At 38.8% G+C, this 16,946-nt stretch overlaps 1 protein-coding gene across 1 annotated transcript in view; it reads left to right on the top strand.

Moving 5' to 3' along the window:
• GTF2H1 (general transcription factor IIH subunit 1) overlaps positions 1-16,946 on the top strand; it is a 35,918-nt gene that overhangs the window by 4,605 nt on the left and 14,367 nt on the right. Inside the window, exons 2-8 of the mRNA XM_077818314.1 lie at positions 1,167-1,335; positions 2,487-2,679; positions 8,293-8,455; positions 9,295-9,388; positions 11,777-11,926; positions 13,714-13,793; positions 15,443-15,573. Of these exons, the coding sequence (XP_077674440.1) occupies positions 1,182-1,335; positions 2,487-2,679; positions 8,293-8,455; positions 9,295-9,388; positions 11,777-11,926; positions 13,714-13,793; positions 15,443-15,573 (965 nt within the window). The 5' untranslated portion in view covers positions 1,167-1,181. The remainder of the gene's footprint in view (positions 1-1,166; positions 1,336-2,486; positions 2,680-8,292; positions 8,456-9,294; positions 9,389-11,776; positions 11,927-13,713; positions 13,794-15,442; positions 15,574-16,946) is intronic.

Genomic DNA, 16,946 nt, shown 5'->3' with positions numbered 1-16,946 from the left:
GGAGTAGGATGGGAATAAAATATGTAAAGGATATAGTACTGAGGGAAACTTCATGTCATTCTGATAGGAGTGAAATGTGTAGTGATGGAATACAATAAAAATTGTATGTTACTGTTTATCTGTTCTCTTGAGAAATTTAAGATTGGGAAAACTATAAAGGAAAAAAGATATTGGCACTCCCATTATCCTTCCTCACAATTACAAAAGATCTTATTGAAGTCAATGACAAAACTCTCATTCTTTTCTGCAAAAAGAAAAGGAGTACTTGTGGCACCTTAGAGAATAATAAATTTATTTGAGCATAAGCTTTCGTGAGCTTTTAAGCACTGCATCCGAAAAAGTGAGCTGAAGCTCACGAAAGCTTATGCTCAAATAAATTTGTTAGTCTCTAAGGTGCCACAAGTACTCCTTTTCTTTTTGCGAATACAGACTAACACGGCTGCTGCTCTGAAACATTCTTTTCTGTTGTTGCAAGATTAGATCCTGAGTATTTTTGGAACAAAATAAATAGGCCAGTTAAAATTATGATTGTGTCTGAAGTCTCATTCAAGTCTTGCATGGTAATCAGTGGATCGTGCTGAAGGAAGGGGAAAGTAACTGGTTCATCTTTTTTACTTGGGAGGTACACAGTTGCAAGAACGTGTAAGTCTACGATACTTTCGTCCCTCTCCCCTTCCAAATAGTTTTAACATATAGAGTTCCTATCACAGAAGGAAAGCATTATGAAATGCCACAGGGGATTTGGAATGTACATGCTCTCTGAGGTATAAGCCCTCTTCACAACTGGACAAACCAGTAAAGAAACATAAAAGAGAAATAGAAAATATAGGAATTAGATTAAATGTAGGTGTAGCTGGAGCACAAGGAGGATTGGAAAAGAAATCTAGGTATAATATGGCTGTGGATTATTATATTTGTATGTGATTATTGTATTTAATCCGAAAATGTTTGACTGCATGTATAAAGTGAAGCTCAGAGTGTGTCTCATAAGGCTTGGACAGTGACTGTATGCTGCTGTTAGTTTACAGAATGTAAGTATTGAAGTGAAAATGCAAGTCTTAATGCCTTGAAACAAGTTCGAATACTGGGGGAAAAATCGGTCAATGGAAATACTGTACTAATTGCTATTGAATTAAGAAACTAACAGTACCATGTGCTTTTAATAGCACCTTATAGCCATCATGGCAACATCATCTGAGGAAGTGTTACTGATAGTGAAGAAGGTGCGTCAAAAGAAACAGGATGGGGCTCTCTACCTTATGGCTGAAAGGATAGCATGGGCACCTGAAGGCAAAGACCGATTCACAGTCAGCCATATGTATGCAGATATAAAATGTAAGTGAAAGCACTTTCTATTTTATCTATTGCTCTTGTATGCAAATTATCAGTAAATATTTAAATAAAACTCAAACCTTATTTCACATGTATTTGGCCAATTTGGGCATTTCATTAGATTATTCTTTCTGGCAAGCATGAGTGGAACCAGGAGTAAATTACAGGCATAGAAGATTCTGCAATTCAAAAAATTTTCAGGTGTTTTTAATATAGACCCCAAATTTCTTAATTTTTTTTTTTCATTTTTCCAATTTGTTAATCTCTGCAATCGCTTGGAAGCAGAAATATGTATTGTAGCCTAATGGAAAATCACGAGGCCATATGTCGTGTTTGGAGGATACAGGATTTATGGGGCCCAAGAGGGAACTATCTAACCCATTTTTGGCTAATTAGGATGTGCATCTAGCTCTGCCACAGTCTATTCTATAAAACCCAGCTCACAATAAATTGATTAAAGTTTGGTAGAGTTATGTGGTCTGATGGTTCATTATACTAGCCTCTCATCTTTGAAAATCTAGATTAAAATCTGGTATACAGTGGGATTATATTGGAGAAAGGGGCTCAGATCTTGAGGTGTGGTAGGGCAGTTTTTGCGGGTTTTAGGGAAGCAATGCAAATAAGATAATGCCTCAATGTAGAAGCAGGTAGATATTCACTATGGGCGGTGTCCATCTCCCCTAGTTGGTCCTGTATCTCCTTTTTCTCTGTGGCTATGGGAAAGGAGGAAGGGCTCAGGTATCCTTATGCCTTAGTGATCTCCAGCTGCTCTAAGCAGCACCATGGGGCCACTGCTAGGTCCTGCAACTTGGAGGGAACAGAAACTCTGAGGGCTGCTCTGAGTTTTGCTAGAAAACTAGCAAAAGTGGAACATAAAGGTGGCCAAGGAGTGCTCTGCTGCAGCTCAGGATCTGGGCCAGGATGTCTTTGGTTGCAGTGGGGAAAAGTGAGATGCAGCTTTTAAAGCTAACTTGTAGAGGCAGCTGCATGCTTCTCTTCCAGGGCTGGAAGAAATGTGCTATAATACCACCAATGTGGGGTATCAGGATTTAATGGGATGATACCGACAACGGCATATAAATGAATGATCTGTGGAGAAAGTTTGTTACATAAATGTACTTGTATCACTAATTGCTGTTCTTTATATATTCTAGGCCAGAAAATCAGTCCGGAAGGAAAGGCTAAAATTCAGCTACAGCTGGTACTGCATGCAGGGGACACAACCAACTTCCACTTCTCTAATGAAAGCACAGCAGTGAAGGAGCGAGATGCAGTGAAGGACCTTCTTCAGCAGCTGTTACCCAAATTCAAGAGGAAAGCAAATAAAGAACTTGAGGAAAAGAACAGGTAAAGTGGGAGGGGAGAAGGAGAAGATCTTCAAAAAAGAATCTGTCATTTCCCCCTCTCTAAGAAACATTTATGTTGTAATTATGACTTGTGAACAGTTCTTGAGCTATATTGCTGTAGCACAAAAATGCTTTTTGTGTTCTACTTCAGTAGTAAAAATCTGTTGGCTTTAGATTCTGGTGAAATTCCTCTGGGCATGTTTTCATTTCACAGGACTTATGTAAGCAAGCCATTTATTTTGTTAAAAGCTTTGTGAGTAACCTGTTACCTTATAAGGATCAATGGATTTCAGAGAGAGACTAGAAATTACTTCTTTCTAGCAGACAAGTGGAGCAAGATAAGTGATGCATTGGAATCTATTCATTTCCTCCCCAATCCTGGAATACAAATACTTTTTCTATCCAATCAGTTTCCTTCCTAAATTGAACATAGCTATACCATTTTTCTAAATAGACTTGTGTTCAGCGGGATGGCAAATAAGACTTGAGTGCACAGTTCATTAAATATTACAGTATTTTTAAAGAGTAGGAACAGCTGTATAATTTTGAAGTATTGGGAAAACTCCAGGTTTGTATTTTAAAAAAAAAATAGAATTTTTCTTTGTATCTATTTAGAAAGGACATGATGGAGGGTTTGCAGGTTAGAATTTGCTATGTCATTAGTAATTAGGCTTTTTTTAAACTACCCCTTTCTAAATAACCTTCTCAAACTGATTTCTGTCTACTTCTGTAGTATTTCTAGATTAGAATTTCTGATGGGTAATGTGAGAATTTGAGTAGGAAATTCTTCTTTAACTGTCTTAACATGTGAGGTGCAATAAATACACTGCCTACAAGAAACTAAACATAGGCTATTTGAGTTCTCCATATTTATATATTCTGCTTGCTGAGCATGTGCTTGGACTGGAGTCTTTTTTGGCCAGCATTGTCCTTTGGGGCTACACGTGCACCTTAAGTGTCCTTGTACCAAGGACACGAAGGGCAGAGTGGGTCCCTCTGCCGCTCAGTTCCTTCTCACCATCCATAACTGCAAAATGGAGCTCCTCAGTGTCCAGGTCTCAATGCAACCTTTTTCATAATCTTTATAGATAATTGTGTATATATATTTATATTAGTGCTAGGATAGTTACTTGATTTTGGAAATGTTTACCTTCCTTATTTTGATTCCCTCCCTCCCTCCCCCTGAACCTCTGATCAGGATGTGCTTGTCAGTACGGATTAAACTACATGGCTTTAAGTATTGTCCCTTTTGCCAGGCAGCAATTCCAGTTAACAATGGGCATCCCAGATGCCTTTTTGTCTTGGAAAGGCTCATATCTCTGATAGACACTCACTGTGCAAGACTGTTGTTGGGTGAAAGTTGCTGTCAGAGCTCCTGCTCATGTCAGTACATAACATCGCAGTGGTTCTTCCAGTCCCGCGCTTCCTTTTGTTGGCTGATCTGTTTTGCAGCGGTCATATTCTTCAAGCAACCTGGTGCTACGGCCTGGTCACACTTAAAGTTCAGTCTCGCTCTTGGATAGCAAAGGTCCAACCAGAAGGTCAGACAAACAATTCTTCTGCCCCTTTTGGGTTACTCTTCAGCCCACCTTCTGGATTCTGTTCTCAGCCTCTTCTGGGCCACCTTTAAATTAGGGCTGTCAAGCTATTAAACAAATTAATTGCAATTAATCAGTTTTAATAGCACTGTTTAAATAAGTGGTATTCTATTTAATATTTTAGGATGTTTTGTACATTTTCAAAGATTGATTTCAATTACAACACAATAAAAAGTGTACAGTGCTCACTTTATATTTTTTATTACAAATATTTGCACTGCAAAGAAGATAAACAAAATAAATAGTATTTCAATTCACCTCATACAAGTACTGTAGAGGCTGGTGCAGGGAGGCTGAGCTCACCAGGCCTCTGTTCTCTGTGGGGTGTCCCCCAGGAGCAAGGGGCCAGTCAGGGCAATGGAACACAGAGGGGGTAGTCCCCAGAGCAAGGAGCCGGCCAAGGACAATAGGGTGTGCGGGGAGGTTGGTCGCCAGAGCGAGGGGCCGGCTGGGGGCAGTGGGGCACAGCAGGGTCAGGATCCCTTCCTCTCCACCGGAGCTGGGATGATAGCCACTTCCTCTTCTCTTCTCTTCTCTCCTCTTCCTGCCCTCCGGAGGCAGATTGGGTTACTGCACCTGACTGGGCACTGTAGGGTCCCTCCACAGCCGATGCCTCCTTCCCCTTCCAGAGGTATGCAATTAATACTGTTAAAACTATTAACATGTTAATTTTGTTAAACACAAGCATTAACTGTGATTGACAGCCATACTTTAAATCCTTCCCTGTGGCTGTAATACAGCACTGATTTTTAGGCTGCTTTTCCTGGAGTCATTTTCATAGTAAGTTCCCCCCCAGTGTGTCTCATCCCAAGGACCTTCTTGCAAACTCATAGCTCAAGGCCGCCCATAGGAGCTTAACTTGCTCCCTTTGGTTCCTTATCCCTCCAGGAGTTTCTTGTTGTCTGGGGCCTCTGGCAAAGCTTTCTCTCCAACTGTTCTCTCTCAAGCCTTTTTATGAGGCCCAGATGTTCAACTTACTATCACCTGATCCCATTAGTCCAGACACCTCGAGTTAAGTTAATTATGGCCCAAAGGACTTTAAAGATTTGGGATTTCTTACTTTTTTTTTTTTTTTTTGTTAGACCACTCAATGCACCCAGCCTCTGATTCAGGCAGGGAAGACTCTCCCCTGGACAAAATAGGGAAGACTTCACACTTATGCCAAACAGAGACCATCATCTGGTACCTTCTTTCACCAGAGAAACTCAAAGCTTCCAAGAACGAGGCAGCATTTTCATAAAAGGAGCTCTCTTGTCTTGGCTATGACTTCATCCCATTCTCCGTCTATCTAAATTATTATTTCAATCGGCTGGTTGAGAGTCGCTCTGATCGGTCTACTGGATCAACACCCTTCCTTCTTGTGCCACTCCCTACACACATGCAATTGGGAATCTCCTTCAGTTTTTCAAGGAGTCTTGGAACCTGATAACGGATATTCTCTACAGTTCCATACTATGCCCACTCCATCTTCCTGTCCCTTTCAGGGTTTGGGAGCATACCTGGACCATCATCAGGAGATTCTACTACATATAAACATATTGGAGCTCAGAGCTCTTCACAAAGCCTGGGCCATGTTCCTACCATTGACTCAAGGACTGACTGGTCAAGTTATGAAATACAACACAATGGCCACGTTTTATATAAACAGGCAGGGAGGGGCCTGTTCATCCCCATTATGGCAGAAGGACGTGGTTTTGCTATGGAACTGGTGCATTTAACACCAGGTATCTTCCAGGTCTACAGAAAGCTCAAATGTTCTGCTAGAGCAGACATTTTTCATCAGACCACCAGTGGATGATCAAGGATTCTGTTTTCTGCTGCATCCTTCAATAGACCTACTCACAACAGACAAGAGCAAGTAGTATGTCAGATTCTGCTCCAGGATCTCTGTTAAACATTCCTTATTCAGTGATTTACCAGGGATGATGTATGCTTACAAGCCAATCCCTGATTCCCATGGTGCTGAGGAATAGCAGTTAGGATGCGGCCACAGTCATCATGATAGCTCCCACCTGGCTGAGATAGCTTTGGTACCTGAAGCTGATGCTGTTACCAGTTCATCCACTGAAAACCTTTCCTCTTCTATCAAACTTAATCTCTCAAGACAACATGAACAACTCGCATCCAAATCCAGCCTCCCTCCATCTCACTGCTTGGCTACTGAGTGGATGTCGTCAGACAGATCATTCTGGACATCTGAGGAACATGTGTTAGTCCAGAATAGGACTAATTTATACTGCTAAATGGAAAAGATCCAAGATTTGCTGTAAACAACGTGAATCACAGCCTATTGACAACCAGGTCCCTCCTCTTTTGGATTGCTTGCTTGCTCTAAAGAGTTTTGGACTGTTGATTAGCTCTGTTAGAGTGCACCTCATAGCCCCTTCTGCTTATTACACCTTCCTCACCCCCTTGTGGTGTAATTCCTTAAAGGCCTTATATGTTTTTCCACTAGTAAGGAAACCTCCCGGGACCTTAATGTGGTTGTGGCATACTTAATGCTCTTCCCCCTCCTCCCATTTGAACCTTTAGCCCTGTGCTTGACTTATCTATGAAAACATCCTTTTTAATAGCAGTTACATCAGCTAATTAGAGTTGGGACAATACAGGCTCTTATGACAGGACCTCCCTATACCGTATTTCTTAGAGATAAGGTATCACTTACACCCCATCCCAAGTTCTTGCCCAAATGATTCACTTACCAATATTCTTCCCTAAATTACATATTAATCAGGGGGAGGTTAGGCTGCACACCTTAAATTATTTGCAGAGCTCTATCCATTTATTTGCAAAGGACTAAATCCTTCAGGACCTCTCCGAATCAATTTACAGCATTTGCTGAGAAAATGAAAGGTCGAGCAGCATCAGCCCAGAGGCTATCCATGTGTGTTCAGTCTATATTAAGATTTGTTACAAATTAGCTAGTTTAGGTACTTAACAGCTGCCTGGCAAAGCATACCTGTTTCAGACACCTGAAAAGAAGTTATTTGTGGTTCAATCCATATTTTAGTAAACGTATTCCCTGGTAGAAGCATTGAGGTCTGGTGCTGTGCTTCAATCTTTAAGTAAACTCCAGGCACCTACCTACTTGCGTCAGGTCACTGCTTGTGAGTCATCAAGAATGGAATATTTATCAATAACCACTTAGGGAAAAAAAAATTCTTTGAAATGTGTTTTCCATGTATATTCCGTGACCCATCCTTCTTCCCTGCTACTATGGAGTCCTAGAACATCCGGATTCTGTGATGGTGAAGGAAATAGTGGTAGTTGGGCATGCTCTGCCCTTTATGTCCTTGGAACAGGAACATGAAGATACTCAGGGTGCATGTGCATCCCCACTGGATAGTGCTGGCCAAAAGACTAAGACTCCGATCTCAACCCCATGGGCACCAAGAGTGACTATACATTGACAACAGCTTTCAAACTCCAGTTACTATAAGGCAAGTAACTTTTTTCTTTTTGTGGGTGCTGTCTTGTATTAACTTCTCTCTAGGGATCACCATTTTTGCCCATTAAAACTATCCCTCATCCAGCAGCTTTGTTTCTGTTTAGGGCTTGTCTACACAAGGACACTCACAAAAGTTAAGATGAATCAACTAAAGATGTGAAATTACAGTGCATAAATTAAAACACATTAAACCTGGGTAGACTCTTCTTAAGTGAGGATTAAGCTACAGCGAACTACGGCCATTTTACTTCTGAATGAGTGACCACACAGGGGTTTAATGCCTTTTAAACTAATGCTGGTGAACTTCACACTTTCAGGGAAGTGAAAACAAATCAACTGAGTGTCCCCATGCGGACAAACCCTTAGTCTCTCCCCTTTGGCCAATATGAATAGTAGTATTGGCCTCAATATCTCACTTGTACAACTAATTAACTTTTATTTGACAATGCTGTGCGTTTCTTACCTCACTGATCTGTTCGCTTCAGGAACCCATATGGCTTATTGACGTGGAAATCCTGCCGAATTAGTGTGGAATGTTTCAATTTTATTCAATACATTCTTTTACTAGAATGCTGCAAGAAGATCCTGTTTTGTTTCAGCTTTATAAAGATCTCGTTGTGAGCCAAGTAATTAGTGCTGAAGAATTCTGGGCCAACCGTTTAAGCTTGAATGCTGTGGATAATTCTGTGGCACCTAGTAAGCAGGATGTGGGCATCTCTGCAGCTTTTCTGGTACGTTTGACCTACATAGCATAGGAAGGATTTTAAAACAAAAACATTTATTTCTTGACTAGACTTTCTCTGTAAAATGTGGATGAATTTAAATTTTACCCCAAATACAATTTGCTTTGAAATCTTTTTCTACCTAATGCAATACAAAAAAAAGGCCCTGCCTTGAGTTTTAATGTGGTGTTTTTTGTAAGTGAAATTCCCCAATTCTAAACAAGAGTATCCATTATCTTTCCATAGTCTCAGAAGTTAAGCCAATCTCCTTGTCAGTGCAGGATTGTTCTCTGCATATACCCTAAAGTGTTCTGTCTGGTCTATTTATAAATGTAATGAGAAAGGAGGTTTCCTCTATTTCCTGTTACACTTCCATATTCTGTTATACCGCTCTATCTGAAAGATTTTCCTGATATCTAACCTAAATTTTTCTCTATTTCATTTTCTTACTCCTTGTATGATACTTCCTCTGCCCTTTTTCTTTATACCGTCAGATATTTGTAGGCTCTTTTCTTAGCCAAGAAGTGTGTATTCAGTCCTTTTTTTTTTTTTTTAAATTGATAAATCATTCTTCCCAACTGAAAAGACAATTTTATAATGAAAGACATTGGCTGTAAGCAAATTAGTTTCCTTAAGAGACAATCAAAGCTGCTCTTCATTTTGTACTGTGGCTTAAAAAAAAAAAAAAACCACTACCCACTCTACTACTATTGTTTTTGTTTATATAGGTTAATTCTCTCTTACAGCTATCTTAAATGTGGGTTCACACATCAGTTTTAACAAAGTTTTAACTCAACCCATAACAAGATTTTACCCAGTTTGACAATATTCTTATGTTATTCCCATAGGCTGATGTTCGGCCTCAAACAGATGGCTGCAATGGTCTGAGGTATAACTTAACTTCAGATATTATTGAATCCATATTCAGGACTTATCCTGCAGGTAGGCAGAAAAATCAATACATATGTGATACAAAGCACGCCAAGTTGATTTTATGTTTTATCATTAGAAGACTAGAGGGTTAGTCCTACACTTGTTTCTGTTGGTAAAATGTACAGGGCTTCTGAACATTTCCTCCTACTCCCTTCTGCACTTCTTATGTGGTCTTACTTCCTTACTTCAGTGTGGTGTTTTTTGTAGGTTCTGGAAATATTTTAGGGCTGTCGATTAATCGCAGTTAACTCATGCAATTAAAAATATTAGTTGCAGTTTTAATTGCACTGTTAAACAATAGAATACCAACTGAAATGTATTAAATATTTTTGGATGTTTTTCTACATTTTCAAATATATTGATTTAAATTACAACACAGTATGCGAAGTAGACAGTGCTCACTTTGCCATTTTTACAGTGCAAATATTTGTAATTAAACAAACAAGAAATAGTATTTTTCAGTTCACCTCATACAAATACTATAGTGCAATCTCTTTATGGTGAAAGCGCAACTTGCAAATGTAGATTTTTGTTGTTGTTACATAACTGCACTTAAACACAAAATGTAAAACTGTAGAGCCTACAAGTTCACTCTGCCCTACTTCTAGTTCAGCCAATCGCTAAAACAAACAAGTTTCTTTATATTTTACAGGAGATAATGCTGCCTGCTTCTCGTTTACAATGTCACTGGAAAGAGAGAACAGGCATTCACATGGCACTTTTGTAGCCAGCATTGCAAGGTATTTACGTGCCTGATATACTAAACATTCATATGCACCTTCATGCTTTGGCCACCATTCCAGAGGACATGCTTCCATGCTAATGATGCTCATTAAAAAAATAATGCATTAAATAAATTTGTGGCTGAACTCCTTGGGGGAGAATTATGTGTCCTACTCTGTTTTAGCTGTATTCTGCCATATATTTCATGTTATAGCATGATGTCTCAGATGATGACCCAGCACATGTTGTTCATTTTAAGAACACTTTCACTGCAGATTTGACAAAACGCAAAGAAGGTACCAATGTGAGATTTTTAAAGATAGTTACAGCACTCTACTCAAGGTTTAAGAATCCGAAGTGCCTTCCAAAATCTGAGACAGACGAGGTGTAGAGCATGCTTTCAGAAGTCTTAGAAGAGCAACACTTTGATGCAGAAACTACAGAACTCGAACCACCAAAAAAGAAAATCCACCTTCTGCTGGTGGCATCTGACTCAGATGATGAAAATGAACATGTGTTGGTCTGCACTGCTTTGGATGGTTATCGAACAGAACCTGTTATCAGCATGGACGCATGTCCTCTGAAATGGTGGTTGAAGTATGAAGAGACCTATGAATCTTTGGTCCATCTGGCACATGCCGGCTACAATAGTACCATTCGAACACCTGTTCTCACTTTCAGGTGATACTGTAAACAAGAAGTGGACATTATCTCCTGCAAATGTAAGCAAACTTGTTTGTCTGAGCGATTGGCTGAACAAGAAGTAGAACTGAGTGGACTTGTATGCGCTAAAGTTTTACATTTTTATTTTTGAATGCAGGGGTTTTGGTTTTTTTACATAATTTTACATTTGTATGGTCAACATCCATGATAAAGAGATTGCACTACAGTACTTGTACTAGGTGAATTGAAAAATACTATTTTTTTACAGTGCAAATATTTGTAATAAAAAATAAAGTGAGCACTGTATACTTTGTATTGTGTTGTAATTGAAATCAATATATTTGAAAATGTAGAAAATATCAAGCTATTTAAATAAATGGTATTCCATGGTTTAAGAGTTTGATTAATATGCGATTAATCACAACTAATTTTTTTAATCACTCGACGGCCCTAATTTTAAGGCTTGAGGCTGAAAAGAGACTCTGGAATTATTCAGTTTGCTTTGCCTTTAAGCCATGAGTAAATGTTCATGCTAAGTTCCACTCTCCATTTGAAGGATTTTTTTTAACGATTCTAAAATTTTCTAATGAGAGATTGTTGGTAAATTATCTGATTTACAAATGCTAGATTGGACCCTGATACTGACATTAGTTTGATCAGTCCTGGATGAAAAAGAACCAGTCCATCTTGGGAACAATATGGAAGGATTCCTCTTAAATAACTAGACTTCTGACCTTCGAAATTTTCCAGATGTGCTCAGCTATACCATTTTCAAAGTTTATAGGCTATTGGTGTTTGTTTCCAATACCTAATAAGCATTGTTGGGCATGACAGAACTTCAGTTTGTTGCATAAATTGCCATCTCTTTTTAAAATCCAAACTCCATATCTTTTGTTAGTAAGTGTTTACGCCTATTCAACATAAGCTTTGGTCATTTTCCATCACACACCGACAATTAAAACAGTATCTTGAATTGCAAAATAGCTTAAACACACTTTGGTTTGTTCGCAGTAAAAGTGAAATATGCAGAAAATGTTCCACATAATATGACGGAAAAAGAATTCTGGACACGATTTTTCCAGTCTCACTACTTCCATCGAGATAGGCTAAATACAGGCTCAAAAGACCTCTTTGCTGAATGTGCCAAAATGGATGAAAAAGGTAAGCTTTTCTTTCTCTGCAATAGGTGATTGTGGTGGTAGCCACAGTAAACTGAAACTTCAAAATTAATTAAAAAAATAAAGCTAAGTTTTTGAAAGCCACATTAGATTAATCAGATAAAACCAACATTCTCATTTTTAAAAATTATGTATTTGTCCTGTTATTTGATAAATGCTGCAAGATGACAGGAGCCAAGACCTGTGATGTAATCTTTAGACAGTGTTGATCACGCTGAATGTTTACAAAAAGAAAAGGAGTACTTGGGGCATCTTAGAGACTAACAAATTTATTTGAGCATAAGCTTTCATGAGCTACAGCTCACTTCATCGGATGCTTATACTCAAATAAATTGGTTAGTCTCTAAGGCGCCACAAGTACTCCTTTTCTTTTTGTGGATACAGACTAACACAGCTGCTACTCTGAAACCTATATATTTACAGTATCTGATTATGGAAGACATTTCAGGTTCTGTACTAAAATGCTTAGAAACAAATTAGTGCTTAAAAGATGCCAGCACTAGAAAATCCTTTTTATACACAACTCATGCAGCATGGATAATGTCAGTGAAAGCTTCCTCATAATGTACAACGAAGGGGCCTTAACCATACCTCTGATAGTAGGGCATAGTTTTGTTCAGGTGACTATTTATTCTGTGATGTCTCTGCTGAGACTTGCAACAGATATGGGTTTTGTGATAAATCAGTTCTCTAGAAAGTGGATAAAGATTGGTTTCTTTCACAGGCCATTTGAATACATTCTACTTTCATTGACCATCACAGTTCTGAGACATATTTGAAACCATGACCTTGAGGTGAAAAACGTCAGTTATATTCTGAAAATGTAATCTTCTCTTGATGCATGTGTATAATCCACAAATGATACACACATGTATGGAGAGAAGATTAGATCCTTTAATATATTAATACTGAATGCTTTTCATTCTGGGATTGTCAGCTGAAGGACACTGTCAAAGCAAAAACAAACAAAAGCCATACCTCATCATCAGATGTGTAAAGTGATGCATAAAAAAGTTAAGTGTTTTACCCAAGATCACACAGTAAGACAGTGGCAGAATTGGAAATAGAACATAGGAGTTATGGCTTCCAGTTCTCTGTTCTAACCACTAGTCAATACTATCTATTTAAACATTAAATATAATACTTTATATTGAAGGCAGTACCATTGATGAATTACTAGAAAATATTCAGAATTGTGGGTGGAAGTATCTGGAACTAGTTAGAATAATTCCTGCAATAACTTTCAAAAATATAGAGCAAAAGACTGATTTTAATGATAGATGCTATAAAGGGCTGAAAGTTACTGCACGTAATAGCACTTGGACACATGAAAAACCTTCTGACAATACCCTTTTTCCCAACCACGGAACATGTTCGGAGGATTAAAAAAAAAATCGTCGTACTTTTTAGAAATACTTGTGTTCTAAAATAGATACAGCCTTGTTTTTTTTGATACCTGTAGTGTTCAGTTCACTGGTTCCTGCAAACCCATATAATCTAAAATGTACCAGATATCTTACATGTTGCTTAGTTAGATATAAACTACAAATTCAAGTTTGGCAACAACTAGTGCTGTTTTAGAAATAAATTTCCTGCACATATATTGGTGTCTAATTTAGTACTATGTTTGTAAGAAAATTATGGAATCATAAAAAGGTACTGAAGTCCAGATAACTTGGAGGCTCACACTTTATCAGCCCTGAGTGTTGACAGATATTCTTGTTTAGATACTACTTTGCAAGAAGACATTGGGTTTTTTCCTTCTCATAGGGTTAAAAACAATGGTGTCTCAAGGGGTGAAAAATCCACTGCTAGATTTAACGGCCTTGGAGGATAAATCGTTAGATGAGGTAAGTACAGAGACTGTAAAACAAAAAAAGTAAGACTTTCCACATTTTAAAACTGGATCAACTTATCAGCTTAAAGGACTGCAAACAATACCAAAATACAGACTTTCCACTGAATAACTTCTGGTGCCCAATGCTAATTTTTCACTGAATGTCTCCTCTTTGTGTTGATGTTCTGGGTCTGATTCTAATCACATCAGTTCTACACCAGTGTAACTGCATAGAGTTACTTCTGATATACATTGGGGTAGTGGATGGAGAATCAGAACTTGTATTCTCAGTCTGTGTGCTATGCATCTTTTCTTTATTCGATGGCGCTGCATTACCTCAGCTGGCTTCCTAAGCACACTGGTATAAAATCTGACTTTGTTTCTAGAAGTATTCTTGTACAGCTTTTTTATTTTAAAATAGACCTCCCCTTATTTAATCCTTTCCATTTAGAGGCTACCTGACATTGGTAAACAGGAATCCTACAATACAGAAGATTAAGATCAAAGCGAAGATAAATATAAAAGTTACCACGTTTTTGGTCCAACTTATTTACTTAAAATGAAGTTAACTATATACACAACACTTCTTAATATCAATTTAAAATATTAAATTCTAAATACACCTCTACCCCGATATAACGCTGTCCTTGGCAGCCAAAAAATCTTACCGTGTTATAGGTGAAACCGCGTTATATCGAACTTGCTTTTGTCCACTGAAGCGCGCAGCCCCGCCCCCGGAGTGCTGCTTTACCGCATTATATCTGAATTCGTGTTATATCAGGTTGCGTTATAGAGGTGTACTTTGCACCACACACAGCAAAGGCTTGTTTGATAGTTCCAAAGATACCATTGACTTAATGGTTAAAACAGAAGAATTAGTAGCTAGAGTCAGAGTGCAAATTAATACAACTTTATATTGTTTTACAATGATATAAGCTGTATCCCTAAGCACTTAATAAAATTTAAAATATGACGACAGATTTGGTGAACGACATTCCTATTCATTTGTTTACTAAACAGTCCTTGGCCTACTGGATTTCTATAAACTTCTGTAAGAATTTGGTAATTGGAGCTAACAGTTTGAAAATAAAGAATTAGCATTTATACAGAGGTTTACATGTTGAAAGTCCAAAAAAAGCATTAATGCTCTCAACGTCCCTGTGAGGTTGGGAAGTGCTATCCCCAGCGTACAAATGGGGAAACAAGGCAGAGGTGAAGAGGTCACACTGCACATAAGCAGTAGAGCCAGCATTAGGACCCTGAGGACTCCCAATACTATGTATATTCCTCTAAACCACACTGCAATGCTGTTCATTCAGTAAAGCCCAGAAAATGGGAAATGCAGAATCACTGCTACATGTCTGATCTAATGGAAAATAGGGAATGGTCTCACTTTTTAGACTCAAACTTGAAGGTCAGAATGGACCAAAATGATCTAGTTTGACCTCCTGCACATTGCAGACCACAGAACCTCACCCACCCACTCCTATAATAGACCCATAACCTCTGGTTGAGTTACTGAAGACCTCAAATTGTGGCTTGAAGATGTCAAGTTACAGAGAATCCACCATTTACTTTACATTAGTTTAAACCTGCAAGTGACCTGTGCCCCATGCTGCAGTTAGTTTGGAATAACTTAACTGTTAATTACTTTACTTGCAGGGTTATGGTGTTTCCTCTGTGCCATCCACATCAAACTCCTCAAAGTCCTTAAAGGAGAGTAGCAATGCTGCCATTATAAAACGCTTTAATCATCACAGTGCCATGGTCCTTGCAGCTGGGCTCAGAAAACAGTAAGTTTCAGCATAGGAAAAAGCTCTCCAAACTGGCGACTAATTCAAACTTGAAAATTTTACAAATGTTATCTTGAAGCCTGTGGAATATTATGATCTAAAAACAAATCTGATAGTGTGGATTCCATTTTTACTTTTAAAATCCCTTTCAGTGTATAAGGCCATACCAACCACCAAAATTAAAGATGTTATTTTTGCACAAGGTGGCGTAAAATGTGGCCGTCTGGAAATACCTTCATATATTCCTCTTCTGTACTGTATCTCAAACATGGATTTTTTTCATGTTTTATTTAAAAAAAGTGCCTTGACTGATTTGCCTTAAAGAATATTTGACAACTGACAACCTCATCCAAACGATAGCCCAAATTAAGGCCTAGAAGGCCATGAGTGCAGTGAAATTGGTCCAGTTTTTGCCATGCAGAGGGATAGATTGATTAGATGCAAGGACATCACATGGAGTTCATGCCACCTGCACATTGAACATAGCTCTGTAGGGACTTCCTATACTGCTGTGTTCAGGAGGAGGGGACAGAAGAGCCAGGGCAACTGGGTTTACTAATGCAGATCCACGAGGTGGCTGCGTTACAGTTCTGTTGCAGTAGTGTCTGCTGTGTAGCCCAGGAAGGATTCCTTCTCCTTCTGAGTCCTGCAAAACTCAGCCAACTATAGTCAACTTATCCAGTCTATTCTTTAGGAGACACATTTTCCCCTTAGTGCTTCTTTATTTGCTCATATGATGTATTTGTGTTTTCATTTAAATAGAATACATTACCTTAATAAGCCTTTCTGATAGGAAACATTCCATCCCCCAAAACTTATATTGCTCCTTTCTACAAAATGCACAGTCTGGAGATTAAGGCACCTTTACTTGCCCGTCCTGTGTGGGAGTACTCCCTATTGTATGTGCACAGCAGCAATCAGAATCAGAGTGCCAATTAGAGGGAGAATAGCAACACTCATACTGTGAACGTAGCACGCCCAGCACTCCCACACTCCAGACAAGTTTGTGTGGAGGTGACAGTATGATGTTGGGCAAGACTTCTTCAGTGTGATACTAAAGACGATGATGCAGGCAGTGGATGCAAAGCTTAGAGAAAAACAGGATTGAGGCGCAAGAGAGCCTGTGTAGAGCAGATATTCTCACTAAGCACCCTCATAGAAGAGTGTATAGAATGGCAAGCTGCCCCCCTTACCTATTTCACTGATTTTCAAAAGGCATTTGACAGCCTTCACAGACATACCTAGTGAATATTCTTCAGTTCTATAGCATCCCAGCTAAAGTTGGCCATATCATCAAGGCCATGTGCAGAGATCAGAAGTGTTTTAAGGGGGGGGAACAACCACACAAGAGTGGTTTAATGTGGAGAGTGGCA

The sequence above is a fragment of the Eretmochelys imbricata genome, chromosome 6, assembly GCF_965152235.1.
Source record: "Eretmochelys imbricata isolate rEreImb1 chromosome 6, rEreImb1.hap1, whole genome shotgun sequence".
NCBI lineage: Eukaryota > Metazoa > Chordata > Testudines > Cheloniidae > Eretmochelys > Eretmochelys imbricata.
This window is presented reverse-complemented; position numbering and strand designations above follow the sequence as displayed.